Source organism: Nomascus leucogenys, chromosome 3 (genome assembly GCF_006542625.1).
Source record: "Nomascus leucogenys isolate Asia chromosome 3, Asia_NLE_v1, whole genome shotgun sequence".
In the NCBI taxonomy this organism is placed as follows: Eukaryota; Metazoa; Chordata; class Mammalia; order Primates; family Hylobatidae; genus Nomascus; species Nomascus leucogenys.
The window spans coordinates 7,506,462-7,533,246 of record NC_044383.1 but is presented as its reverse complement, the minus strand read 5'-3'; the positions used below and the strand labels follow the sequence as shown (position 1 = coordinate 7,533,246).

The following is a 26,785-nucleotide window of genomic DNA, read 5'->3' as shown; positions in this document are numbered from 1 at the left end:
GAGGAATGGAACATTCTGCTCACCCTGGAATTTCCTCTCTGTTCCTCAGGACTCCTGCCTATAGTGGGAGTAGAAAGAAATGCTGTGCACTGCAAACAAGGGCCTTTTCATTTCTTTGTTCTTTCTTTGTCAAATTCAGGTAAATGGAGATATTTTCATACCTCTGTTGCATCACACAGGTTTCAGTGTAGTCCTCAGTCCCTCCTTTCCCTCTTGATGGTAGTGTGAGGATGGTTAAGGAGTTAACACTGAGAAAGAGCTCTCACACCCTGGAACGGTGGTGACTGCCCAGCAAGCAAGGACTGAGGAACAATTATGTCATTCCCCTCTCTTCTGTGAGGTGTCCCTTTGTTCTCAGAGTAAGCTGTGAAGTGCTCTTTACCTCCCATGGAAGCTGGAATTGGCATTACATTTATTATATCCTAATACTAAAAGCCCTGGTCGTTGCTACAAACAGTCCTCAAGCTTATAAGCATGCAGTGAACTTGTTTCATTTTCCAACCTTTGCATGCTGCAGAGCTTCCTGGTTAGGATGCACTAGGAAGTGTCCCCACCGAGAGAGCCTTTCTGTTCAGGTAAGATGGAGGCTGTGGAGTAGAGAGGGTCGGTGTAGAGAGGTGGTTGGGGGTGTGCCCTTAGAACTTTTCTTAACATCTTAAGCAGTTAGCACTTTTTGGAAGATTTTTAGGCATCCCCTTTCTTTTAACACTTTGGGGGAGGATCACATTTACTTATGATCGTCTGTGTTCAAAATCTAGTAAGAATGGAAGCATATAGTGAACTGGTCGATACTGCAGCGTTTACTAAATACTAAAGGGAAGGAGTGGGCCTCATGGAAGACTTGGCCTTGGCTCTGATGCTGCCCTCTCCTAACTGGGCGACCTTGGATAACTTAGCCTTTCTGACTCCCAGTCTTGTGGTTTGGAGGAGAATTTTAAAAGCACTGTGTGAAAAGCCTACATACAGCTTAATTCATAGGATTTGATTTAGGATACTACACATTGTACAACTTAGTAGAAATAGAATGAGCTTTATATGTTGTTATAGGTGATTTATCCAAATGACTTGTTTTTATGTTTTAGTGGCAGCTGAAGTTTCAGATTAGGAAAAAATGGGGCCTGATAACAGAGACGTTTATAAACGTACCACTTCTCCTGGTTAGCAACAGAAAGGGAAACAGTCTCTGGGTTTAAGTTTAAAGTGTAGATGAGACGCATGATGGTTTTAAGTCCTTATTAATCTAGCCCAGGGTTCTCAACTTTGGTCCTACTGATATTTGGGGCCTGGATGATTCCTTATGGTGTCCTGTGCACTTATGGATTCTTGGCAGCTTCCTTGGCCTCTATCCTCTAGATGCCAGTGCTCCATCCCCTTCGTTGTGGCAACCAAAAATGTCACCAGACATTGCCAGATGGTCCTCTGGAGTATAAAACCCTGCCTCCTTCTTAAGCCCTTCTAGTGAAACCACTGAGCATGGCATGACCTCCCTTGGAAGGCCAGGGACAGCTGTGAGCCTTGGCCTTTGACAGGTTATCATGTGACTTTTATTTGACACTTTTGATCTAAAAAATGTGTAGAATGATGAAAAGGAAGTATAATGTAGCTAAAAAAAATCTGTAAGAGATTGGCAAGCTCTAGCAGACAAAATTGTTATTTCAAAATAATTTAAACTTGGCATAAATTTATTTTTATGAAAGGAAAAGGTATCGGCTAATTCTGGTAGAAATCCTTTTATTCTCCTGTCTCACTGTTTTCCCAGTTTGTACATTGCCCAATTCACTTTGCACCACTGAAACCCTCTGAGGAAACCCAGAGAAAAAGTGTCTCCTATGCCCAGGAACTGGCATCCCAGAGAGATTTTCTACCATAAGGAACAGGAAGAGGGAGGCCAGCTGATCTCTCTGGGCCGGACTATAAGAGGGAGGGTGGGTGAGCCCCAGGAGGCAGTGTAGGGTGCAGTGGAGGAGGATGGGGTGGGAGTGGGTATTTTCTTTCAGGGTTTAGAATAATAGGCTGAAAGCGGGCACTACAGTGAAAGTGAGCATGGGAGCTAATGGTTAGCTCTTTTCATGCTAACCCCCCAGAGCCTAGCACAGGACTTGGCATGTACATTACTTAGGTTTGTTGAATGAATGAATGAGACCTTTGAGGTTATTTAGACCAGGGATTATAAACTCAAACTCTTGCTGCGTGCGGGTGAGGGGCTGGGCGTACAGTTGGAGTACGTAAGAAGTGGTGGGGCTGTATCCACTGACGATGGCAGCTGCTGCTACTGTCACCCCAACAACAGGTGTGTGCTGGGTACTTACAATGTGTCAGGTGCTATTCCAAGTGCTTCACTGGTATTATTTCATTTAAGCTTAATCGTGATACTATTTAAAATCAGAAGGTGTAGAATAAAGAACAAATGAAACCAGAAATGCCTAGAAAGATGGGCGGCTTCTACGTAGCCCTTTATTCTCCCTCTGCTTGTGCTGCCCGCCTGCCTGTTGGCTTCGCTGTGGAGCTGATGTCCCCTGTACAAAGGATGCCCTCCTCCCCGGCTGTGGCCCATTGTTCTTTTAGGCTTCTGGACTCCTCCTGGGTCTTCGCTGCTTGGCAAGCTCTCTCCCCTAATCGGCTTTTCTCCTGGTGCTCCCCACCTCCCTGTGGGTCGAAGCCCTTCTGCCCCAACAAGCTCAGAGAAGACAAGGCCAATATGTATGTCACATTCCTGGGAAGAACTGAAAATTTTAATTTCAAATGTTAAAGCACTTTGTCCTTTTTTTTTTTTTCCAAGTAGTTTAACATCTCTTTGGCAAATAAAACTAGCATGTTGTGACAGTTGCTGAGGTTTTCCTTGCTTGTAGGAGACATTTATTAAGTCTTATGAAATCTGAAAGGATTATTTCTAAATATCAAAATAACATTCACAAAGCAATACTTTATAACTTGGAAATGTCCCAAGCCTTTAGGTCAGTCAAAATGTTCTCTTAATATGTGAAAACAAGGTCTTTTTTGGTAAAAGAGGCAGGTGAGTAGGAAATGTAAGATATACTTACAGGAATAGCCAAGCGCCTTCCTGAAGACGATCCCCTGAAGGCCACAGGAGGAAGATGGCGGGAAGCAGTCTCCTTTTCTGATGTTCTGGATGACTGCCTTCCATCTCATTTCTCCAGGAGAGCCCATAAGTAGTGAGCACTTGCATCGGGCTGTCAGTGTGAATGATGAAGATTTGCTGGTCCAAATACTTCAAGGAGGGTGAGAGAACTCTGTCAGTTGTTTTTTTTCCCCATGCCTATAAAGTGCATAGAAATACATGCAGTAGTTTCATTTTGTTTTCCTAAAAATTCTCATGCCTTTGAAAGTGCCTCCAAAATGGATCTTAGGTGACTGGTGTGAGTTAATAAACCACAGTTAATAAAGATGCTCATGAAGCCCCATGTTATTGTTATATTTTGTGATTGTATAATAGAAATTGTAAAAGGAAATTACAAGGCTGGGTGTCATATTTTCTTCCCAGAAATAATTTCTGTCTCTTGCTTATAAGCCATAGCATTTAGGCAAATTTCACCCCCAAATGCCCACATCTAATTTCTGATGAAATGAGGGACTCGCCAAATCAACTGCTTTCTAATTTAAAAGGCTGACGTAACACTAGAGGGGAAATGATGAATATAGGTGCTGCAGATGAGATGTTTGAAGCTGCCTCCTACATGAAAAGTAGATGTTACCTAGGTTCTTTTCGAATCAATAGTTTTGAGTGCCCTAGAAGACAAGTCATTTGTGAATTTGGCTCTGTAATTTGGAGCTCTTAAGAGAAGGTTCCCACAAAAAGCCAAAGCTGCTACGCTGGAGTATGTGCGTGAAGACCTCCGAAAGGACTGCTCTCTACCCGGTAGGTGAGATGGGAGGCGAGGATCAAGCTTGGGTCTCCACCAATACAGACGCGTGTTCGGTGGAGCTGAGAGTCAGCAGGGAAGACACTGTCCTCAGATACCTTAAAGAGCTGTGTTCATTGGAGGGTGCTTTATCTGATGGCCTCATGGCTTTGAGCCGAAGCTTGCATATTTTGAGTGAAATTACAGCAATTTTCTCTCTCATGATACATTCGAATCTCATAGAATATTAGGCATATAGTTTAGAAGATTCTTAGCAGTCTAAGACAAGAAAAGATTTAATGGCCCTAAAGAAATTGGAATTTTCAGTAAAATGAGTCATTTTAGCCACCTAAGCCCCACGAGAACCACCGGCTTTGACTCTGCAGTAGCTGTACTGAGCGTGCTTATCTCTCTTCTCTGCTTTTCCCAAGCCGTGTTAAGGTTGATGTTCCCAATAAGTTTGGCTTTACCGCTCTGATGGTTGCTGCCCAGAAAGGATACACCAGGTATGGCTCTTTTTTTTTTTTTTTTTTTTTTTTAATCTCTGTTGGGGATTTAACTTTTTATTTTATTCAAACGTTCTGGTCAGGATAAGGATGGGAGGAAAATGGGCCATGGAGGAACCGTTTCTTTTCTATCTCCCAAACTATACCATATGATGGCTTAGAAATCCAGCTATTGTAATCATAAAGTTACACAACATGCAGGAGAGAATGTAAATCATATGTTGAGGAAGAGAGGTAGCCATTTAATTACATGCAATATATTTTTTATGTTCTTGGAAAACTGGTTATTGGAATTTGAATTTTTCTTTTTAAAAAATATAGAGAGAGGGATATTCTGGAAAACTTTCTGCTAGGTTGCTAAGATATAATTTTCACAGATACACTCTCATTATCTATTCCACACAGAGATAAGTATTAATACGAATACCTTATTTTCATTTATATCTTAATTAAATGCCATTTGAAAAAAACAGAAATGCATCTTCATTACATGCTACCATTTAAGAATATATTAAAAATGGCCATTCAAAGGACAGTGAATTATTTTGATAGCCCAATTTGTTTCATGTGCTTTCATTTGATTTTAATGAATACTCATGTCAAAGGTAAAAGCCCACGTTTCTGGAATAAAGAGGTAGTTTTCTGGTTTAATGGTACCTGGTTTTAAAACCAGCTGGCTTCTGAAGGTGCAGAAGAAACTGTTGCAAAGATGCATCTTGGATGCTGTGTTACTCATTTTTACTAGACTGTTGTGGGTTCTGAGTGATCAAGGTGACTCATCTAGCTACAGTTAAGTTTGTTTCCTTTAGGCTTGTGAAAATCCTAGTTTCTAATGGCACAGACGTGAATCTGAAGAATGGAAGTGGCAAGGACAGGTAGGAGGTGGGATATGACTGAAATTGTGCTGATGTTCTCATAATTGTGGTGCTAGGCTTGTGCCCAGAGGGGTTGTCATTTCATCCAAACATTTTCTTGGGTTGCTTTTGACAGTCTTGAGAGGTGAGTGGGTCACTGAGGAAAGATGGTGATCACAAAAGCTGGCTTGCTCACAGGGTCTTGTGCTTTCGCTCACCAGGGTGCTTAGTGGGGGCATCTGTTGTAATGTATGGTGACTTCTCTGGCGTGGTCCCTGTGCCCAGTGGACACGCAGTGCATGGGAAATGGCAGCTACAGAGCAGCTCTCACCATCCGTGCTGGGCATGGGTGCAAGTGCCTGCCCCCGGCACCGCGTGTCTCTCTCAGGCCTCCGCTGCATTTCAGCCTCACTCGTTGCTAAGAAATCTTTGTTGTTTCTAAAGAAGCAGACAGAAATTACCACCAGAGAGACACCCAGAGCACTTTCCTGAGGTGAGAGGCACATGTGCCCTTCGAGGGCTGAGAACGCTACAGGAAAAGCTCAGGGGAAGAATGTGACACACATAAAGGACAGATGAGAGTGTTCCTGAAAGACCTAAAAACACTTGCTCATCTAGTCATTAATCAATAAATTCCAACTAACCCATATTTATTGACGGATTACTACTTCCCAGGCGCGGTGCTTGGCACGTGGGTTGAAACACTGAGCAAAATGCCAGGCCCTGGCTTCAGGGGCGGTGGTCATGACACACATGGCACCAGGGCTTGGGCGCTGCAGAGGGCACCAACGGACAGCTGCCAAACACTGACCTTCTGGGGGAGGCCGTAAAGAAAACCCCAACTAACTTCTCAAATCAGAAGGCCTGTCTTCTACATTTACATTCTCTGAACATAAAGCAGCAATAGATTTTAAATAACAGTATCTTAAATATCACTTATAAATTTAAAAAGTATTTTTCCAAATAACTCATAGGTTAAGTTGAGACTAAGCTATCAACTCCAAGTTTGAAAAGAATCATAGCAATCTGAAAAGTGAAAAGAAAAAAAGTGTAAAGAGAGTAGGAAAAATGACAGAATTAAAAGTAGACATTGATTAAAAAATAGAAAGGTTATTGAGAAATGTAAGAGTTGCCTCTTAAAAACCTATCTAATAAAATACACCAATCTTTTGTAAATCTAAGAAAGAAGAAAAAAATTAGAAGTTTGAAAGAGAACAATAACCATTGTTATAGAGAAAATGTAAACATGAAGTTTGTGTCTATAATAGTAGATAATTTCATTGAAATTAATACTTTTTTTCTGAGAAAATTTAAACTGCCAAGTCAACCCAAAAAGCAGAAAATTCGAAATAATCAATACCCATGCAAGAAACTAGAAAATTCATTTAAAAATTACCTCCAATGTAGGCTCCGTGGCTTGACTATTCTACCAGTGAACCTGTTCCGATTTTCTAGGCACTGATAATAACCTTGGGCTTTTCCAGAGCAGAGAGGAAGCTGGAAAGCTCCAGAGGATAACCTTATTGCTAAAATCTGATAGAGAAAAAAAGCTGTTTGTATGTTTGTTTGTGTGTAGGTATTTATAAATCTCTTCCATCCCACCTATGAGGTCCATACCGGAGGGTAAGGTATTAGGAAATTTTTTAACATAACGCTTCCCATCAGTAGATTCAAGGTGGAAACCTTTATTTGTGTAGATGCAAAACAAAAATTGGGTGTAACTTGGCATGTATATTAAAAAGTATCTTTTTTTTTTTTTTTTGAGACAGAGTCTCACTCTGTCTCCCACGTTGGAGTGCAGTGGCATGTTCTCAGCCCACTGCAAGCTCCGCCTCCTGGGTTCACGCCATTCTCCTGCCTCAGCCTTCCAGGTAGCTGAGACTACAGGTGCCCACCACCACACCCCACTAATTTTTTTGTATTTTTAGTAGAGATGGGCTTTCACCGTGTTAGCCAGGATGGTCTTGATAAAAGTATCTTACTTTTTAAAGTGAAGGATACTTTCAGCCTTTGAACAGTGTCTGGCACATGGGAGGCAGGAAGTGTCTGTTGAATGAAGGATTCCTTTGATTGCAGCATACAAAGGTTTCTTTCCTTTTCTTTTTTAAATCATCTCAATCAGCCAGTGTCATTCTTAGTACTGGCAAATTCCTTTCCAAAATTAGTGGTGAAGCCCAGGAGAGTGGTGGAGAGCTTGATGTGAAATCTGCATCCCTCTGAGGATGTGGTGTGACCTTGGGCAGGCTACCTAATCTCTCTGTATCTCAGTTTCATGTCTATAAAATTAGAATAACAGAAGTACTTATAGGTCGTAGGCATTTAATGAGTTAATATGAAAAATGCGTAAAACAGTTCCTGGCATATGGTAAATAAAGATATATTTTGTTATTTCATGATTAGACAGTATTTTGAAGGTTGATCCACTTAAGATGTGAACTCAGATAAGGGGTATGATTTATTTCCTGTAGAACCCAACAGAATCAGCTTGAAAAACTTGGACTTAATAAGGAGGCTCAGTAATGTGGACAGCTACAAGGCAAAGAAAAGACTTTCTTAAATCCCTGCAATTACTGGTTAATAAATATAATGGGGAAATAAAATGGAATGGAAACAAGAAATATAGGAAATCTGAATAAAAAAATAAACCTAAAAACCTTACTGAGAGATGTAAAAATTTAAGAAATAAAGCCATGTCATCTGCCAGAATGGCAAGATTGACTATTATACAATTTTTAGTTCTTCTCAAATACTGTATTGAGGTTAAATGCAGCCTCAGATGGAATTATTCTTGGGAACCTGTCAAAATGATTGTAATTTATCTAGAAGAACAAATAGATAATATCTACTACAACTTTGTCAAGTCAGAATGTGGAAGGACTTGCCTTGACAGTTATTAAAATGCCTCATAACGTTATAGTAATTAAAGTAGTATGATACTGGAACAAATAATCGGAAAAAAAGTAGAATGGAATAGAAATCCTCAAATAGATCCGTATCTACATAAGAACCTGGTATATGATGATGGAAGTAACATAAACCATCGAGGGAAGGTATTGGAAAAATAGGATGTTTGAAGGAAAAAGTCAAGTTAGATCCTGGTCTTATAGCATGTACCAAAATAAATTGCAGATGAATTAAGAATTAAATGTAAAAAACAAAACCATAAAAAATGACCAGAAAACACAGGGGCATAATTATTTTATCTTGTAATGTGAAAGGAATAAATGCATGGAAAGGAATAATAAAAAGATTGAGTGTATTATATATTTTTAAAAACTTGATTACAGTGTTAAGGACATTCCAGGGAAATATTCACACATGTATTATAGACAAATTACCAGCATCTTTAATGTATAGAACACACACGCCCATACATATACTCCAAAAAAGCCTCCACGCACAGTAGAAAAAAGCAGTTTACACAAGAAGACAATTTATAGCAGAATCAATGTAAGCAAGTCATATAAAGGTGTTTAGCATTACTAGTAATAACAATTTTTCTACCTATCAAATTGGTGATTAAAAAATAATCATGTTGGTAAAGCTGCAGTGAAATAGCCTGTACTTTCAAATATAGTTGATAGAAATGTAAATTGGTATCATCTTTCTGGAAAGCAATTTGGAAATGTGCATCCAAATTAAGCCACATCCATGGACACAGTGATCCCATCTTAGGAAACAATCAGAAACGCAAATATGATTAGTAAGGGTGTTTGTTGTTGCCTTATTTAAAATTGCGGAAAATGTGAAACAACTTAAATGTCTGACAATAGTGGACTGATTGAAGTTATGATATATTCATATGATGGAATATTTAGTATGTGAATGCTGTTTTCAGTGCTTAAGTAAACAGGGAAGTATATGAAATAATAAGAAACAGAAATAATACTTTTAAAAGGCAGGGAGAAGAGAAAATCATACAGACAGAACAAGAGAGAAAAGATGGGCTTTTGCGTAGAGCTAGGAATGTGACTCTGAGCAGGGGACTCAGCAGCAGGCAAGCGGAGCGAGTCCTCCATTTCTGGTGGGCTTGTCCTGGGGCACAGTGGGAAGCCCTGCAGGGCTGTGCTCAGGAGCGTGCTATGTCCTGGCCGCTCTCCCTTTCTCCCACCCCGTGAACCAGAGAGGGGCATTCTTATAAAGCAGCAGATAACAGACCCTGCGGGTGCCAGGCAGTTTGAGTTCAGATGGCAGTTGGGGTGGTGGCTGACTCCAGCTGCTTGGTACTTGGAGGACCTTGGTGGCTTTCTGCCAGTGGGAGGTGGTAAGTTCAGGGCTGTGCCTATCCCTGGGAAGGAAGAGCACCTGGTCTCAATGAGCTCATTGCTGGGCAATCCAGAGCCTCCGGGGCTGGTTATTAAACAATCCTCCTCACCACCTAGAGCAAATTCAACAGAATCTTAAGAGTTTGTTCTCTGTGAGGTGAGGTTATGGGTGACTCTGATATGGGATTTTTTTTCTAGGTACCATGCCTTACTTTATAATCAGAAAAGAAGCATTATTTAAAAATCATGCAGATAGGCTGGGTGTGGTGGCTCACGCCTGTAATCCCAGCACTTTGGGAGGCTGAGGCGGGCCGATCACGAGGTCAGGAGTTTGAGACCAGCCTGGCCAGGCTGGTGAAACCCTGTCTCTACTAAAAATACAAAAAATTAGCCGAGCATGGTGTTGCATGTCTGTAATCCCAGCTACTTGAGGGGCTGAGTCAGGAGAATCACTAGAACCCAGGAGGCAGAGGTTGCAGTGAGCCAAGATCGTGCCAGTGCAATCCAGCCTAGGTTGATAGAGTGAGACTCTGTCTCAAAAAACAAACAAACAAACAAAAAAAAACAAAAAAACTCATGCAGATAATTAGAGTTCTATTTGTATATAATTTAAAAAATGAAGTTTTCTTCCCTTAGCAAAGGTAATTCTAAAGACCTTCGGGTGCTTGGGAAAGGAGTATGAACACCCTAAACCCGGCAGGCAGGTGCTACACCACGCTGACTGTCTTCTGGGGGTCTCCAAGAAATGAGGGGACTGTGTGAGGACATGCGGCTGCAGAGGTCTGGCCCCATCTCAGCTCAGCTGTGCCTTGCCTTGGGGGCTGGATATTCCAGTTATCACTCAGGGTTTGCACATTTCCCTATTGAGAAGATCTTCTGTTTTATTTTCCAACTCTTTATTTTGAAATATTTACACATTAAGAAAAAATGAAAGAATAGTACAACAAACACCTGTATACCCCCCACCTAGGATTGGCAGCTGACATTTGGCCATATTTGCCTCTCCTTTTTTTTTTTTTTTCTTTTCATTCTTGCTGAACTATTTTGAAATTAGTAGATAGCATAACCCTTCACCCCTCAATACGTCAGAAAATGTTTCCTAAAAACACGGTCATTAACCTGCATAGTAATCGTATCATATCACTTCTAAGACACTTCAACTAATTCCTTAATATCATTGATACACAACCACCCATGCAGGTCTCCCAACCTGTTCGCCAAAGGTCTTCCACAGCTCTGTTGGGGAGGGCGAGACCATGATCCCTTCAGGGTTCCCACATTTCATCTGGCTGTTTTCTCTCTTTATAGTCTCTTATTCTAGACCAGTTCTCTCTTTAAAATTTTTTTTTTCCTCATAGCAGTGACTCTCTGAGGAGAGCAGACCAGTTATCTTATAGAATGTCCTATGTTCTGGATTTGCTTGTCTCCTGGTTGTGGGGCAGGCATTTCACTTGTTCATCTATCCCTTTATTAACAATAAAGTTAAAGACAGGCTTAAGGGCTCGATTAGGTTGGGTGCTGTGGCTCCTGCCTGTAATCTCAGCACTTTGGGAGGCCGAGGCAGGAAGATCACTTGAGGCCATGAGTTTGAAACCAGCATGGGCAACAAGGTGAAATTTTTTAAGAATTAAAAAAAAAAATTAAAGGCTTAATTAGACTCAGGTTAACACTTCAGCAAGAATGCTTCAGAGCTAGTGTTGTGACTTCATGTTACATCCATCAGGAGGCCTGTGATGCAGGTTGTCTCACAGGTAGTGATTCTAGGTTTCATTATTTTTTTTAGAATGATGACAGCAAATTTTCTTCTTTGTAAAGATACAGTTTTCCCATTGCACTTAGAAAATAATTTCTGGGATAATTCATTGCCGTGTGAATATTCCATTCCCCATTAACTTTTATTTTTTATTTCTTTTTTATTTTTTGAGACAGAGTCTTGCTTTCTTTCCCAGGCTGGAGTGCAGTGGTGCGATCTCGGCTCACTGCAACCTCCACCTCCCGGGTTCAAGCAATTCTCCTGCCTCAGCCTCCTGAGTAGCTGGGATTATAGGCGCCTGCCACCACGCCCAGCTAATTTTTGTATTTTTAGTAGAGATGAGGTTTCGCTATGTTGCTCAGGCTGGTCTCGAACTCCTGAGCTCAGGCAATCCACCCACCTCGGCCTCCAAAAGTACTAGGATTGCAGGGGTGAACCACTGTGCCTGGTCTCCCCATTAACTTTTACCCAAGAATTTCAGTGCCAATAATTTTATTGCCTGAATCAATTATTTAACTGGGAATTGCAAATAAGGGTTTTTCTAACTCTATGGTTCCTTTTATATTTATTAGTTGGCAGTCTTCTGTGAAAAACAGCTTCCCCCCACCAGCTGGGGATGGACTACATTTTGTCCTAAAAAAAATATTTAATTTTTTTCTTAAACACCAATTTTTAGAGTAAGAAGAAATTGGTTTGATAGTTATCTCTAATAGTGTCAAATGAGTATTTTTTTCCCTTTTCTCTTTTTTGAATATCATGGACTTTGGATGTTTTAAAATCCAATATTTTACCCTCAGTTACAGTCACTAGTCATTTTTTATTGAGATATAATTCACATACCATAAAATTCACCCTTTAAAACATACAATTCAACATTTAAAAATGTATTCACAAAGTTGTGGAACCACCACTACTATCTGCTTCCAGAATATTCATCCCCTGCCCCCCCGAAAGAAGCCCTGCCCTCTTTAGCAATCACTCCCCATTACTCCTTCCCTTCAGCCTCAGGCAACCACTCACCTGCTAGTTCTGTCTTGTAGATTTGCCTGTTCTGGACATTTCGTATAAATGGAGTCAGACAGTATGTGGCCTTTCATGTCTGGCATCTTTCAGCACAGTGTTTCGAGGTTCATTCATGTTTGTAGCACTTCATTTCTAATATTCCATTGTATGGATATACCATGTTTTGTGCATCAGTTGATGGATACGTGTACGTTTTATATGAACAGTTCCCATGGCTTTTCCACTCAAGTTAGGATTTCTTGGTTTAAGCCAGGTAGGGTAAAAGGTGGAGCTGAGTTTGGTAACTGTGCTTATCGTCAAATGCTGCTTCTTCCGTATGTTGCAGTCTAATGCTGGCATGCTATGCGGGACACCTAGATATTGTGAAATATCTCCGAAGACACGGCGCTTCTTGGCAAGCTAGAGACCTGGGAGGCTGTACAGCTCTGCACTGGGCTGCAGATGGAGGCCACTGCAGTGTGATTGAGTGGATGATAAACGATGGCTGTGAGGTACGGGACCTGCCTTGTTAACCACGCACATATCATTAAGAATCTAAAATGCTGCTCCACGGGGTCTGGCAGAAGCAGGGCCTTTGATTAGTCAACCTTAGAAATGCTGGAGAAAGTTTTCTGACTTAGCAAGAAAGCCCCTGAAACCTTAGAATGGACATGAGAGTGAGCTTTCAGATTGTCATGGGGGTTTATCTTGTGTAGGGAAAAGAAACAGGTCTGAATCCAGAGCTGGACCTGATGCTTCCTTTTTTTTTTTTTTTTTTTTTTTTTTTTTTGAGATGGAGTCTTGCTCTGTCGCCCACACTGGAGTGCAGTGGCGTGATCTTGGTTCATTGAGACCTCCGCCTCCCAGGTTCAAGCGATTCTCCTGCCTCAGCCTCCCTGGTAGCTGGGATTACAGGCACATGCCACCACGCCCAACTAATTTTTGTATTTTTAGTACAGACGGGGTTTCACCATGTTGGCCAAGCTGGTCTTGAACTCCTGAACTCAAGTGATCCACCTGCCTCGGCCTCCCAAAGTGCTGGGATTACAAGTGTGAGCCACTGTGCCCAGCCTGATGTTTCTACTTTCTTTTGTTCATTTGCTTATTTCTCTCTCCATTCAGTCTTGTCACCAAAGCCTTACTAAGCATGTACCAGATATTATCTCAAATGGTGGAGATACAAAGATGTTAAGAGAGCTCTTATAGCCATTGTGCTTCTTGTTACTTCTAAAATTAGGTAATTTTTATTCTTGGTTTGTTTTAAAGATTAGCCGTGACAAAAAATTTCCAAAGAGCAAACTGACCATATCAAGAATAGAACATTTCAGTTCTTTGCGTCTTTACCTGGAAACAGGCAAGTTGGTCTACTTTTGGTTTCATGTTATCAGAAACTGCAAATTTGATTTAGCAAATAGAAGCAGTGTTGTTTGGATGTCTATGGATATTTGAAGATGGGTAATTAGAATTAGATCAATTATGGAAATTGCTGATAACTTTGAAAACTTATGTTCAAGACTTTGAAGAAATTAGCTAAAAATTTCAAAGCATGGAACTAAAGAATGATGGACAAAGTTCTGTGCTGTGACTGCCAGATGGTGTGTAGAGTGCTGAGAAATTAAGTCGATGACCTGGAAAATCAACTCAAATTGAGAAAAGAGATGTCAATAGATTTGTTCTAGTTTGTTTCTGAAGGGTAATTGAGAGAAAGTGAGACTGCAGTTACAGGATCTACCTGGTTCCTGCTGCTGCTTTTAGAGAATTAAGAAAAGTGCCCCCTTATGGGAAAAATCTCAGTCATTAAAAATTTATTACATTTCTTATTATCCTTATGTTTTAGAGACAGGCACAGAGGCAGAAGGCTGAGCCTATGTACTTCCCTAGTAGAGCCGGGCCCACGTGCCCTGTGTGGTAGTGACAGCCACACACTCCTTGATTGGTTTATGATGAATTCTGGGCACGTTTTGCACTTAGTGAAAGTCTGTGGTTGAAAAAGAAGGTTGTATTTTGCTGAAAGAAGTCAAGCATCTGGGCTGGGTGCAGTGGCTTATGCCTGTAATCCCAGCATTTTGGGAGGCCAAGGCGGGTGGATCATTTGAGGTCAGGAGTTCGAGACCAACCTGGCCAACACGGTGAAACCCTGTCTCTACTAAAAATACAAAAATTAGCCAGGCGTGGTGGCGGGCGCCTGTAATCCCAGCTATTAGGGAGGCTGAGGCAGGAGAATTGCTTGAACCCAGGAGGTGGAGGTTGCAGTGATCCAAGATCGTGCCACTGCACTCCAGCCTGGGTGACAGAGTGAGACTCCATCTCAAATAAATAAATAAATCATTCACAATAGGGCAAATATCTGCTATCAACATTTAAATACTGGAGTTTTGGAAATGTAGGCTCTCTGGCCTTCAGATATGAATAAACTTATTTGGGATAAATTCCATCTTTGAAGCACTGGAACTACTTTGCAGAGGACAGAACAATAAGCATGGATGTGTTTACTATAGATTTCCACATGACTGGCCTGGTGGCGGATGGATGATGTCAACATGAGTCTTTCCATGTTCTGGCAGATGGCTCACCTGATGCTTCTCAAGCCCATGGGAAGGACTTGAGAGGCTTCCTCCACCTTCTTCCCAAATGTAATGATCATATACTAAGAGTGACTTATTTACTTGGCAACTTACTTATTCATTTCTGCATTTAATGATCCATGTGATCTCAGGAAAGGCACTTCTCTGAGATTTATTTTGATTGTTTGTAAACCAAGCATAAAAATACCTACCTCTGATTAACGTTTAGGACCAAAAGAGAAAGAAGTGTGTGTAAAGAGGGTTGAAAGCTGTGTAAAGCATCACGTAATATGAGGTGCTTATTTTATTACTCTTTAAATATAATGGAGTCTGTTGCCCACAGGTTAGTTCTTTGCATGAAGGAGAGCTGCAAATCCAAATCATGTTACAGTGGATAATCTTATACATAGAAATACCCTGAAGTGCCCCTAAGATCTCCTGGAAATTCCTTGTTTGTTGTTCCATTCTGATGTTTTATTAAAGCTATGCATCATCTTTGAGTAATTCTTCTGTAACAGATTGTGTGTGTGTGTGCACGTGCTCATGTGTGCTTACATGCACGTGTGCACATGGTATGCATGTGTGCATACACACGTGTGTGTGCGTGTCTGAGCACACACATGTATCTGTCTTTACTTCAGCATCACTCTTCGTGGATTGGCGAGGTCTTCATTGGAATTGGAAGAGACAACATTTACATTTTCTTAACCTAAAATATTTATTTTAAAACACTAACTTGAGAGATTTCAGTGTAGAGAAGATGATCAGGAAACAGCCATCTGATTACTGGGCACACTGTTTTGGAGAAGCCATTAGTCAGACTTTTCAGACAGAGTTTGTGTAATGAATCTGGTTGGTCTGTATTTTACCTGTAGGTCTCCTGCCTAAAATTGATAAGTATTAGTAAGTATAAGGGTGTGTGTATATATTATTACTGTCTCATTCCAGAAAGGATGTAAAGCTGCTTACAATGTACATAAAAGTAAGAAAAATGAATGCTAGGTGAGGAAAGTTAGGCAAGAGAAAATAAGAACTCACCAGGGGCCAAGTGGAAAGTAGTTCAGTTAATTTTTCTAGCCCATCTTTTTTCCACTTTAAAGGATGTAGATGAAGAAGCCAATGGGGAGACCCTGGGGCCTCTCAGCACCCTCTAATGCGATTCTAACACATGTCCTCACAGCACAGAAATGTGACTTAAATTAGCACAGTGCAATGAACCAAATATAGAAAGACTGCTATCTAAGTCCGGGTGTTGGGGCAAGCAAATATTCCTTTTATAAGTTTGAATCATTTTAAGAAACAGAAATTGGGCTCAACACAGCTGTTTCTCTGGCCCAACAGGTAGACATCACAGACACTGGTTCAGGATGGACCCCACTCATGAGAGTCTCTGCGGTGTCGGGAAATCAGAGAGTGGCCTCTCTTCTAATTGATGCTGGGGCCAATGTGAATGTGAAGGACAGAAATGGAAAGACGCCTCTTATGGTAGGTCCTCTTCCCGAAAATAGGCAGTTTTCTGTGTGGAATTAAGGTCAGAGCTTTTTCTGTAATTAGACAATTCTTGTGACTTCAGCCCTGCACCAGCCCTTGGGTTCGACTGTGTGTGTGTTCCCTGTCAACTTGTTCATAAGGACGAGGCTGTCACTAGAATACTTTTGTTGTCTTTTTACAACTATTTAAGGAGTAAAGAACCCCTGTCCCAAGGACGACTGTGGGATCAAAACAGAACTGGTGAAACAGAGAACAAGCTGCTTTCTGTCCTGGTTTCAGTGTGGAGAGAGGGAGAGTCTATTTTCCATTTTCCCTGGAGTTGCTGCCGCTGCAGCTGCAGAGGAAGCGCTGTGCCTGCAGGCCACGCAAAGCCACAGTGGCCCTTTGGGGTTGCAGGGGGGCTGCTGGGACCCTGCACATGCCAGGCTCACACCCCCTGCTGTGTGTGCCCTGGAGGGGGAAGCTCATGCACAACACCCTGGGTTTTGTTTTCCAGGTGGCTGTGTTAAACAATCATGAAGAGTTAGTTCAGTTACTTCTTGACAAAGGGGCAGATGCAAGTGTAAAAAATGAGGTAAATGAGTCCATCTTTATGTAAAGATTTTCCTCGGAGGGGGAGAAAGAACATTTATAAGCATGTAAAATTTTTGTTGTTTCCTGTTTCAGTTCGGCAAAGGTGTCCTAGAAATGGCCAGAGTTTTTGACAGACAGGTTGGGATGCTCTTTCTGCCTATCAAGGCTAATTCTGCAGTCCTTCTAGACTCAGAAAAACCACCAAAACCCTGGATTACATTCACCTGTCTGTTTTGTTTATCTAGAGTGTAGTCTCCTTATTAGAAGAAAGGAAAAAAAAAGCAGAGGCCAAAGAAGTCCTGTGTCTGCTGATGAGAGCACCACTCATCTGCGAAACCCACGTAAAATAAAGTGAACCATGACTGTTAAACTAGGGATGGGAAATTCTGCATCTTGGGAGGCCGTACATTTATTTATTTAGTTGAAGATTCACTGATCCCACTTTGAAATACATCTTTTTACCTAAGCGCGCGCGTATGTGGTGCCATCATTGGGTGTCTGTAGAATGGGGATGTTTTCTTGCACTTGTGCCTTTTGGAGTTAGACATGAAACAAAATATTTATGCACCGGAGCTACACAAACACACATGGGTCTCCCACTCCCGGCTCCTGCCCTGCAAGCTGTCCTTCGACCATGCTAGGCCTTGTTGGAATTCTTTCCCTCATGTGTTTTCAATTAAATCCTCCCCTCCCAACTTAGGGCTTCCAGGCTGGTTGTCAGGCCGCTGCTCCCTCCTGGAGTGGCACTCCTCTGAAAAGCCCAGGGGTTTTCTCTTCAGCTGTTGGCCTCACATCAAAGCTCAAAATACATATTTCAAGACTCCGATTCTGTTCTATTAGAGGTGTCTGGTTGAGGGTCAGCCTTTTTGGCTACAGACAGGTCTAATGTGTTTGCACATACTCACGCCCTGACAATGGAAGACTCAGCCTGCTGATGGGTGGATGACGTAGCCAAAGGGTAGTATGTTAAATTTTGTTTTCAGAGCAGGTTTTCTGATGCTGATCATGCAGTTCCTAGACAAGTAGGAATTAACCTCAACCATGTCTGCTGGTTGGGAGTTTAAAGACACAAATGTGGTAGAGCTTCAACTCAGCAAACACACTTCAATATCAGCAAAATGTGAGCACCCAGACCACATGAATTTTATGTCTCCAGAGAGACACTGGTTAACTTGACCCCATGGGAAAACCAGCTACAAAGGTCTGTAGAGGAGTGGATTTTTTTATTTTTTTTCTGTAGGGAAAGACTAATAAAAGGTAATTAAAGCTCCAAAGCTTTTGCTGAGGGGCATAGAGAAAAAGCACACAATTTTATTGACGTTAGCAATCAGCTTTATTCCAAAGAGCCCACAGAATATTTGTTTTAGGAATTGGATTTGTGGACCATATATAGTCCAGTCCTTAGATATTTCATGAGTGTTTTACCTTTTGTACAAATGCATATTCCTTTAGATTTGCCAGATTAGATTTTTAAAACCTTTCTAAAAATTGGAGCACATTTACAACTGTCCAGAGGTCTCTCCTTTGGTTGTTGGTCCATGTTGACGTTCACCTTAGTTTCATTTTTTGGTTTGTTGTAGACTGTATTCATTAGCCTGCTCTATGGAAGGAGTGTGCAATCCTTCTGGTTGACATCAAGCTTGGCAAAACTGCCCACCCTCCTGATCAATATCGAACCATCCTTATATTCTTGAGATCATCTCCCTGGGTTATGGTGGACTGCAGGATTCTTCATGCTCATATGCTCTGTATGTTTGCTCTTTTTCTTCTTTTTGCTTAATGAGATTAGAAAGTGGCCTATGCACTGTTTGAATTTTCCCAAAGTGCAACTCATAGTTTTATTAGCTCTACTTTCTTCTAATGAACTTATCCTTAGGTCTACAAATTCATTTCTTCTATTTTTTCCCCTGAGTTTATTTTATTGTTCCTTTTATAACTTATAGTAGATATTAAATTCCCTTTTTCATCCTTTACATATTAATATATAGATTTAGGGCTATGAATTTTCCCCCAGCAGTGCTTTAGTTACATTATCATAGAAGTTTTCTAAACTTTTCTGATGAAAAGTTCAACTGGGGAGAACTTGCTAAGTACACATTTCATAGCCCCATCTCTGCTCTCTGAATTGGAATCTCCAGGGAAAGGGCATGAGCAATGGATTTTAATGGGTTTGAACAAGCATCCCAAGTGAGCTCTTCTAATTCCAAGAGTTTGAGAATCCCTACCATGACGTGTGCTATTACAAATGTTTTCACTTGCTGTTTTCTAATCTGCAATTCATCTTTGAAAACTAATGAATCATTACATTTCTAGGGTATGGAATTATTTTTTGAGAATTTTTTTTTCCTCCAAGGCACTTGGAAAGATGGTGTGTTCTGTATGTTTGGAGTATCCTGTTTGATATATATCAATTGTATTTGAAGTTTTGTATGTACTAATTTTTGCCGGCTCGTGTGATCATAGGTGGAGAGTGGTAAGAATAAAGACTCCTTCGGCTGGGTGCGGTGGCTCACACCTGTAATCCCAGCATTTTGGGGGGCCAAGGTGGGCAGATCATGAGGTCAGGAGTTCGAGACCAGCCTGGCTAACATGATGAAACCTTGTCTCTACTATAAATACAAAAATTAGCCAGGCGTGGTGGCATGTGCCTGTAATCCCGGCTACTCAGGAGGCTGAGGCAGGAGAATCGCTTCAACCCAGGAGGCGGAGGTTGCAGTGAGCTGTGATGGCACCATTGCACTCCATCCTGGGTGACAGAGTGAGACTCCATTTAAAAAAAAAAAAAAAAAAAAAAAGACTCCTTTATTCTTGTTAGCATTTTGTATATGTATTTTTCTTTGTATTTTCTGTAGTTTTATTAAGTTGGATGCTGTGTTTCTTAAACTTGTAAATAGGTATCTATTTACACTTAGATTTTTCATACCAAATAACTCTGATATAAATGTCTCTACCACTGCTTGCTTGCTTTTTGGATTTCTTATGTAAATAGATCAGTTTTAAAAAATCAGGTTATACATTCACATTGTTCAAAAACCCTATCACGCCCCACCCCCCATGTTGTGTGTAAGCATCTTCCTTCCTGTGCCATGGTCTCACGCGCTCATGAGGTTGGTAGCACACACCCCTTACGCACCCCCACCCTGCCAGCCATTCTTCCTAGTTTCTTATGTACTGTTCCAAAATCTTCTCAAGCGTCTATAAATGAATGAGAATATATTTTTGTACATGAAGGCCTTCCCCCAATTTTTGTAACATTCTCAGTAACAAATGAGAGACACATTGATATTTACCTTTATACTATTTATTGGGTTTAATATTCGTAACAATAACTTTTTCTACTGAAATAGCAGGTTGTGTTTACCTGTCAAACCCCAGTATGAGAAATGTGTACAAAAGCAACAGACTGTGATATAAAAAGGTATGTGAAAAAATTAGCAAACCAAAGCATGATAAATGGACAAAGCACTCTAAAATTATTGTGCTGGTTTACGTAACTGTATCTTTAATCTGTACTGTGCTAAATAGCCTATAGCCAAGTTTTAAAGAGTTACAGGAACAATTGCCACACATTTAAAGAACAGGCATTCACTACAGCCTTCCGATATGACCTGATGGGAGGGACAGGAGAATAAGTCACTCTGCCACCACTTTTCCTGCCTTGGATTTGTAGAGGATTTTTTTGGTCTAATTTGTTTTTCCTATCACTGCCCTACTAAGGTCCCTGCTTATAGGCCATGAAAATAAAACACCATTCAACTTTTTTTGTAAAATGAAAATAATCACGATACTTATTCTTTGGAGGATTTAAAATGTGCTAAATGGAGGACTAAAGAGTTATAGGAGAATCACGGGGAACAGAGAAACTGCTTTTTGAAGATGATGTGGAAGGTCAGGGTGGGTTACAGGGCATTCAACCTGGAAGAGCTGAATAGCTTTACATTAAGAATTACTTTGTATGTTAAATCTTCTGGCCATCATTATCCATTATTGGATATTGTAACAATTTTATAGTTATTCTTTTCTTAGTTTTTCTCATATGAAACTGTAATGGCTGTACTAGAAGCTGCCATTACTGTTCCAAAAAGTAAAGGGGATTTTCTCTACAAAAGGAAAGCAAATGGCACATTCACATGTAGGTAAGTAGCTTCTGGAAACATCCTCACTGCACAGAAATGGTTCTCAGCATGGGGCTCCCAAACTTTCTTAGAGTGTCATTTGTTTTAGTATCAGAGTTTTCAAATAGGTTTAAAAGCAATAGATGTGAATTGGAACTTTAAGGTGAGTCAAGAAAATTTTGTAATTATAGATAAGTTGATTTTCTATGGCTAACTAACTTCCCCTTCTAATTAGAACAAGACATTGGGTGCGAGGTTCCCTGCTGGACTCAGGCTGGTGGGGTTGCTCTAGGCTGCAGCCCTGGAGAAGGTTGGGCTTTGGGCATCCCTTGGGTGGGCCTTGTAGGGACAGCCACACACCGCAGCAGTCACCACCTTGGCTGATCTAAAGTAGCAGTGGAAATAGCGATTTGACTGTCAGAAACTGGAGATGCATCAGCCTGGGGTTTGACCTGGGAAAGGGGCTTGTGTCTGGGTGATAGAGAAAGGTAAACAGATGTATTAGCCACTGGCTTCCTGTGGGCAGCTGTGTTGAATCAGCCTGCTGCTGAGTCACAGGGAGTAACTGCAGCTGCCTAGGGCTGGCTTCTAGCATGGGAGAGGAGAAGAAAAGGGGTCCTGCAATGTCCCCCAGCAGCCTGTCATAGTGTGTGAAACTCCTAGCCTGAGAGCCCCACCTCTGGTCAGTACTAGTGTTGGGAGACTTCTGGGAGGGTTTGTGACTTTCAGCTGGGTAACTGGTGTCTGGCTGGGGCCATCTTGAGCGCAGTGAGGAAGGATCTCCAGCCTGAGTGTGCCGTGGGCCCCCAGAATATGTAGGGAAGCCCTGCATATTTGAAATGAGGAAAGTCTGCAAGAGGTCAGGGTGCATGAGAAAGATCTGGCCCTGCTGCCCTGGCACTGCCTTGTGCCCTTTCTGCTGCTGGGGGTCTCATTGGCTCAGAGTGCTTAGTAAACATCAGTGGCGAGGGGGGCAGGAGGATGCTCAGCCCTGCCAGTCTGCCCAGCACCAGGCTCTTTTTAGCACCGTGGAGACCATAGGCTCCTAAGAACATTCTGACACAGTTGTAGCAGTTTTTTTTTTTTTTTTTATTTAAGGATGCATTGATGTATTGATTTGCCAGGGAACAATGGCCTATAATTCAGCCTGAGAATTCTCATAAAGTTAAGAAGGCATAAAAATGTCCCCCCGTGAGAGTCATCAGGAGTATTGACTCTCCTACAGTTTAATTTGCTGCTTTTGTGGTTTCTGTGATGTCATCCCACATGTGTAAGCTGGAAAAATCCACGCTGGGAAGTGTAACCTCCTGTGTGTATTTCCACAATGGAGAATGTTAGGCTTCGTTTCCCTTGGTTGCTACACATCTGATTACATGTGTCAGGAAAACAAACTTAAAAAATTTCAGGAGACAAACCTTTCAGTGGAATTGCCTGGAACCCATGAAGTGAGGTCATAGAACCTACAACTATAATAAGCTGTAGGAAGAAAAGTAGCCTCTGGGCTACTTTGTGTCTAGTCGCATTGACTTTCCAGGTGATGGCCTTACAAAACTCAAACCACCTCTATTATTCATGCCTATACAATCTTTAAAAAAAAATACTAGATTGTCATTGAAATATAAGTATTGATTTTTTTTTGTTTTGAGGATATAAAAAAGAATACTCCACCCCCTGCTTCCCCCAACCACAAAACACCCTGGTTATTGGTTCCTAAGTTATGTTAAAATGGAATTTGCTGCTAAATATGCTTCACTTGATAAATGCTGCATCTTGGTCTTGGAAGGATTAATACTGTCCATATTGTAAGGGAATATTAGGTTAAATATGTTCTTATTCAGAAATAAAATGCATGGCTCTATGAAAACACATTAGTACTGTAGAGATAAGAATGTATCATCAGCCATGGCCCCTAAGTGGCCATTGATGACATGGCATAAGATCACAGTTTTAACCTCCTTTAATATCAAACTCTTCCTGGCTCTCTGAAATAGAAGCATAGGAATTAAAACTAAGAACAAACAACAGAAGAAAAACTCAGTTCATATCCTCTTATAATAGGAGGAAGGGCTAACATGCCAGATCTAAGGATTTGGGCATCTAAAAAGACAATGCCCACATAATGCACCATAAAATTCTGTAAACCTTTTTAATAGTATATATATGTTTGGCTTTAGTACAATTACCAAGTGTAATATCAGTTACAGTAATTCTGTATGTATCTCAGCAGTATTATTTTCCAGCATGGCTTTACATTTTTAAGAACTTAATAACTATAGAATAAACAGATGCATGCTATAAGAGTTGGAATGTATTAGAGCTGGGTTCCCTTTTGTGTGTGTTTGTGTCACGTATTTAGTTTATCCATAGTCATGAATACTATGTTGCCTAGATACAGTGGGGGAACACCAGGAAAGTGAAATGTAGTTTTGTTTTCTGGAAGGCAAACCAAGATTCTTGGTACATATTTTTCTTTCTGTTGCAAGGCATAGGAAAACTGTTGGCCCCCAAAAGAAGGCTTTCTCATAAAACACTCGGTGAATTATGTAACTGTTGTCAATTGTCTTCTAATGTGAAAACCAGTCATTCATGACCCCTCCAGAAGACAGAGGCATCATGGAATTTTACCTTATTTGAGTATTTTTGTATTTCTCATGCCATTAGTCACCTTAAAGACCTTGTGAAACATGGCTCCCTAGTCAGGCATTTGAAGAGTGAAAAGTTCAAGGGGATGCTGCCCAAGCCAGCATCTCATAATATTTAGGAAGTTGATAAGCAAGTTGATTTCCTTATCACATTCTGTGATGCTCAACAGGTAGGTTGCAAGTGTTTAAGAAATAGGTTCAGACTCTGTTAAAAGCATCTTTTAAAGATTCCTGCAGCCAAGACGGAAAAAGAGGATGCCCCATAGAGAAGGTTCTTTGTCCAATATGTACGAATAATGATAGCAGAAATGGGGTATACTCAGGAACATCACATTCTATTTGGTTGTAGTTTTTGCAAGCATAAAGAGTCTGCCTAATTTTTAATAAGTTGAACCTTGCAGTAAACAGACTTGCTTGACTAGATCTGGTTAATGGTTCACATCTGAAAATAGTTGTGGTCCCATGGCAAGCCTCATCTGTCTGAATACAGGATCATTGTGTTACAGTTTGTGGTGATTTGCTCGGCTCCAAGCAGTACAGGGAGGTGGCGGTTTGCAGTGCCTGGGCAGTAGGTTTCTTCCAGAAACACAACCTTTCCCAATCTAAATAACCTACTGGTGGCAGTGCTCTAGAAAGGACAGCGAGAAAAAGAAGTGCTTGGCATTTCTATCAAGCACAGCCTTGAGTGACAGTACGGATCCCTTCCAAACATGCTCACGGCTGGTCAGCTCAGGGTCAAGTTCCGGCTTGTCTAGTGTTCCAGTCTCTATCCTGGTGTGGCTACACCTTAAGATTCCTGTCTGCAACCCAGGTTCTCTCCAAAGCTTCCTGGCCAGAAGCCAGATTTCTCCCTGCCGTCCCAGAGCTGTCCCTGGGAGCCTGCCTGCCAGTTGTCAAGAGGCACAGGGCCTCCCTGAAAGCCAAACACAGCCTGGACCTGAAGCCCCTTGGCTCTGGCCTGAGATGGGGAATCCATAAAGTCAACTGAGGTTCCACTTGGGGTCTCTTGAGCTGCATCTGGTACCATAAGCACAGCTGGGGGTAGTTGGGGGACTGCTTTCCAATAAGGCCTTGATCAGAAAGTGAACACATCCTGTCCAGAATCCCATCAAGCAGGATATTTCAAGTTCACTAAAATACTAAAAGCACAACAAGCCTTCCTGCCATGGAAAACTCAGTGATGGTAAAAATGCCTACTACAGCGCACTGCACTGTAGTCAACATTCTGCATAAATTAATAATTTACAAGTACCTGAGCAAGTAGACAGAGCACCATAGCACAGCACAGCACTGACGGCAGCAGCTCAAAGTTCTTATAGTAATGATGTTTTAAACATTAAAAAAAATCCTAAAAGTTGGTACAAAAAACTCCAACTGGAGCTGAAAGATAGTGCAAACTTCTGTCTTCACTGTTGAAAAAAGGTGTCGGCTTCTCACTTAATATAGGCGGTGTGGGTGGATCTGGGCACTTGGTGTGGATATTGCGGAGCAGGTCTGAATGAAGAGGGGAGAAAAAAAATTGATCAGAGCCCTTGAGAAGTGATTCTGAGGATAGGAGAGGTCTGGGGTTGGAGATGTATTCTGAGTCTGAAGGGTTTTCTGTGTCAGATACCACTGCCCCTCGTAATGGGGGCGGGAGACCTGTCTCCAAAGCCACACTTCCCACCCATAAGTCAACTCTAGACCAGCACTGTCCCACAGAAAAAATGTGAGCTACACAAGAAATTTTCTGGTAGCCACATGAAAAAAGTAAAGAGAAAGAGGTGAAATTAATTTTAGTAATACATTTAACTCAGTATAGCTAGAGGATTATTTCAACGGGTCATCATCAATAGAAAAAAATTGATAGTTGACATTTTAGGGTACTAAGTCTTTAAAATACAGTAAGACTTTTACCAGGCATAACATGCCTAGCAGCCCCTGTATCCCACAGCACAGCTCCAGAGAACAGGGAGCAAAGGTGGGCACCCTGTATCCCTAAAAAATGAAATGTGCAGGACAGGACCATAATCAGCAACTGACAGAGGTAAGACAGGCCACAGCTTGAGGGCATTTAAGAAAAAGGGCTTCCCCTCATTGTGTTCATGTAAAGTAGTGTTTCTTCCTCACATAGAACAAGAAAAATAACTTGAAGATCAACATGCAAACCACAATGAAATAATTAGGATGCTATGCAATTTTTCTCTATTTATGTAGTCGGGAATTAAACAATTGTCCTGACCCTTTGACCGCCTTTATCTCTGAGATTTATTAGGCAGCTCTTTCTTTCACGGGCCAAACATTCTTCCCAAGAACTGTAATGAAATCACTGCAGTGTGTCTTCTCCTTCAGAGGTACAGGATTACTGAACCCAGGACCTGGCCAACACAGTACCTTTGGTTCTTTTGAGCTCACAAAGCAGGCTTCCTGCCAAGAGGGCATGTGTGTCAGAAGAGTACTTTGGCTGTGGGTTTAACTCATCTGTGTGCTGGTAAATGTTTAACAGCCCATGGGGTTGGGGACAGGAAAGCCTCATTTGCAGTGTTTGCCAATTTCCATGGTGTAAATACTCCCCCTGTGGCTGGTTTCAGGCTACCACCTGACATCGCTAAACATGGAAGAGATGCAGGCAGCTACCATGACCTAGGTTTTCTGCCATACAGAAATAATGGATGAGTGCAATCTCAAGAGCACAGATAATTATAGCAAAATGGAGAAAAATGTGAAGTGAGTTTTGAGCGCTTATTACCTTTGTTTCTAATATAAAATATCATAAATTTGTATAATTTAATCCTTAATATTGGCTAGGTTTAACACCTAGCTTGCAAAATTCCTGTAAATTTATCTCTTACCAGCCAGGGTGAGCTGGCTCCCCTACACCATGGGGTTAGCCTCCCAGCATAAGTTGGGATTGAGGTCTCTGCCTTCTTAGTGGACCAAGCAGGATAAGTTGTGAAAGGTGATTCCTTTTGCCCATTGTCCCTGTTTTCCCAGTGTCCTGCTGCCAGGCAGGCTGCTTTGCCTTACTCCCCGTACGTCCCTTGCTGTATGCCTCCAACCTGACGAACGTCTCAGGACCTCAGGGACTGGGCAGAGTCTGCTGAGAGTTGTGGGAGGTGGGTGTTGAGATGGTCTGAATCTGTGCTCCTGCACCAGTCTCATATCAAATTGTAATCCCCAA

At 41.4% G+C, this 26,785-nt stretch overlaps 2 protein-coding genes across 3 annotated transcripts in view; one reads left to right on the top strand and one right to left on the bottom strand.

Annotated features, from left to right (window-relative positions):
• The window catches only part of FANK1 (fibronectin type III and ankyrin repeat domains 1), a 122,016-nt gene extending 104,682 nt beyond the window's left edge, over positions 1-17,334 (top strand). The window contains exons 5-12 of the mRNA XM_030805526.1: positions 3,159-3,240; positions 4,292-4,366; positions 5,176-5,241; positions 12,587-12,752; positions 16,146-16,289; positions 16,792-16,869; positions 16,962-17,006; positions 17,114-17,334. Coding sequence (XP_030661386.1) covers positions 3,159-3,240; positions 4,292-4,366; positions 5,176-5,241; positions 12,587-12,752; positions 16,146-16,289; positions 16,792-16,869; positions 16,962-17,006; positions 17,114-17,218 — 761 coding nt within the window. The 3' untranslated portion in view covers positions 17,219-17,334. The remainder of the gene's footprint in view (positions 1-3,158; positions 3,241-4,291; positions 4,367-5,175; positions 5,242-12,586; positions 12,753-16,145; positions 16,290-16,791; positions 16,870-16,961; positions 17,007-17,113) is intronic.
• Positions 17,335-20,153: 2,819 nt separating this feature from the next.
• ADAM12 (ADAM metallopeptidase domain 12) overlaps positions 20,154-26,785 on the bottom strand; it is a 377,489-nt gene continuing 370,857 nt past the window's right edge. For both annotated transcript variants that reach the window (XM_030805503.1, XM_003277782.4), the window contains exon 23: positions 20,154-25,119. In XM_030805503.1, the coding sequence (XP_030661363.1) occupies positions 25,059-25,119 (61 nt within the window). In that variant the 3' untranslated portion in view covers positions 20,154-25,058. The remainder of the gene's footprint in view (positions 25,120-26,785) is intronic.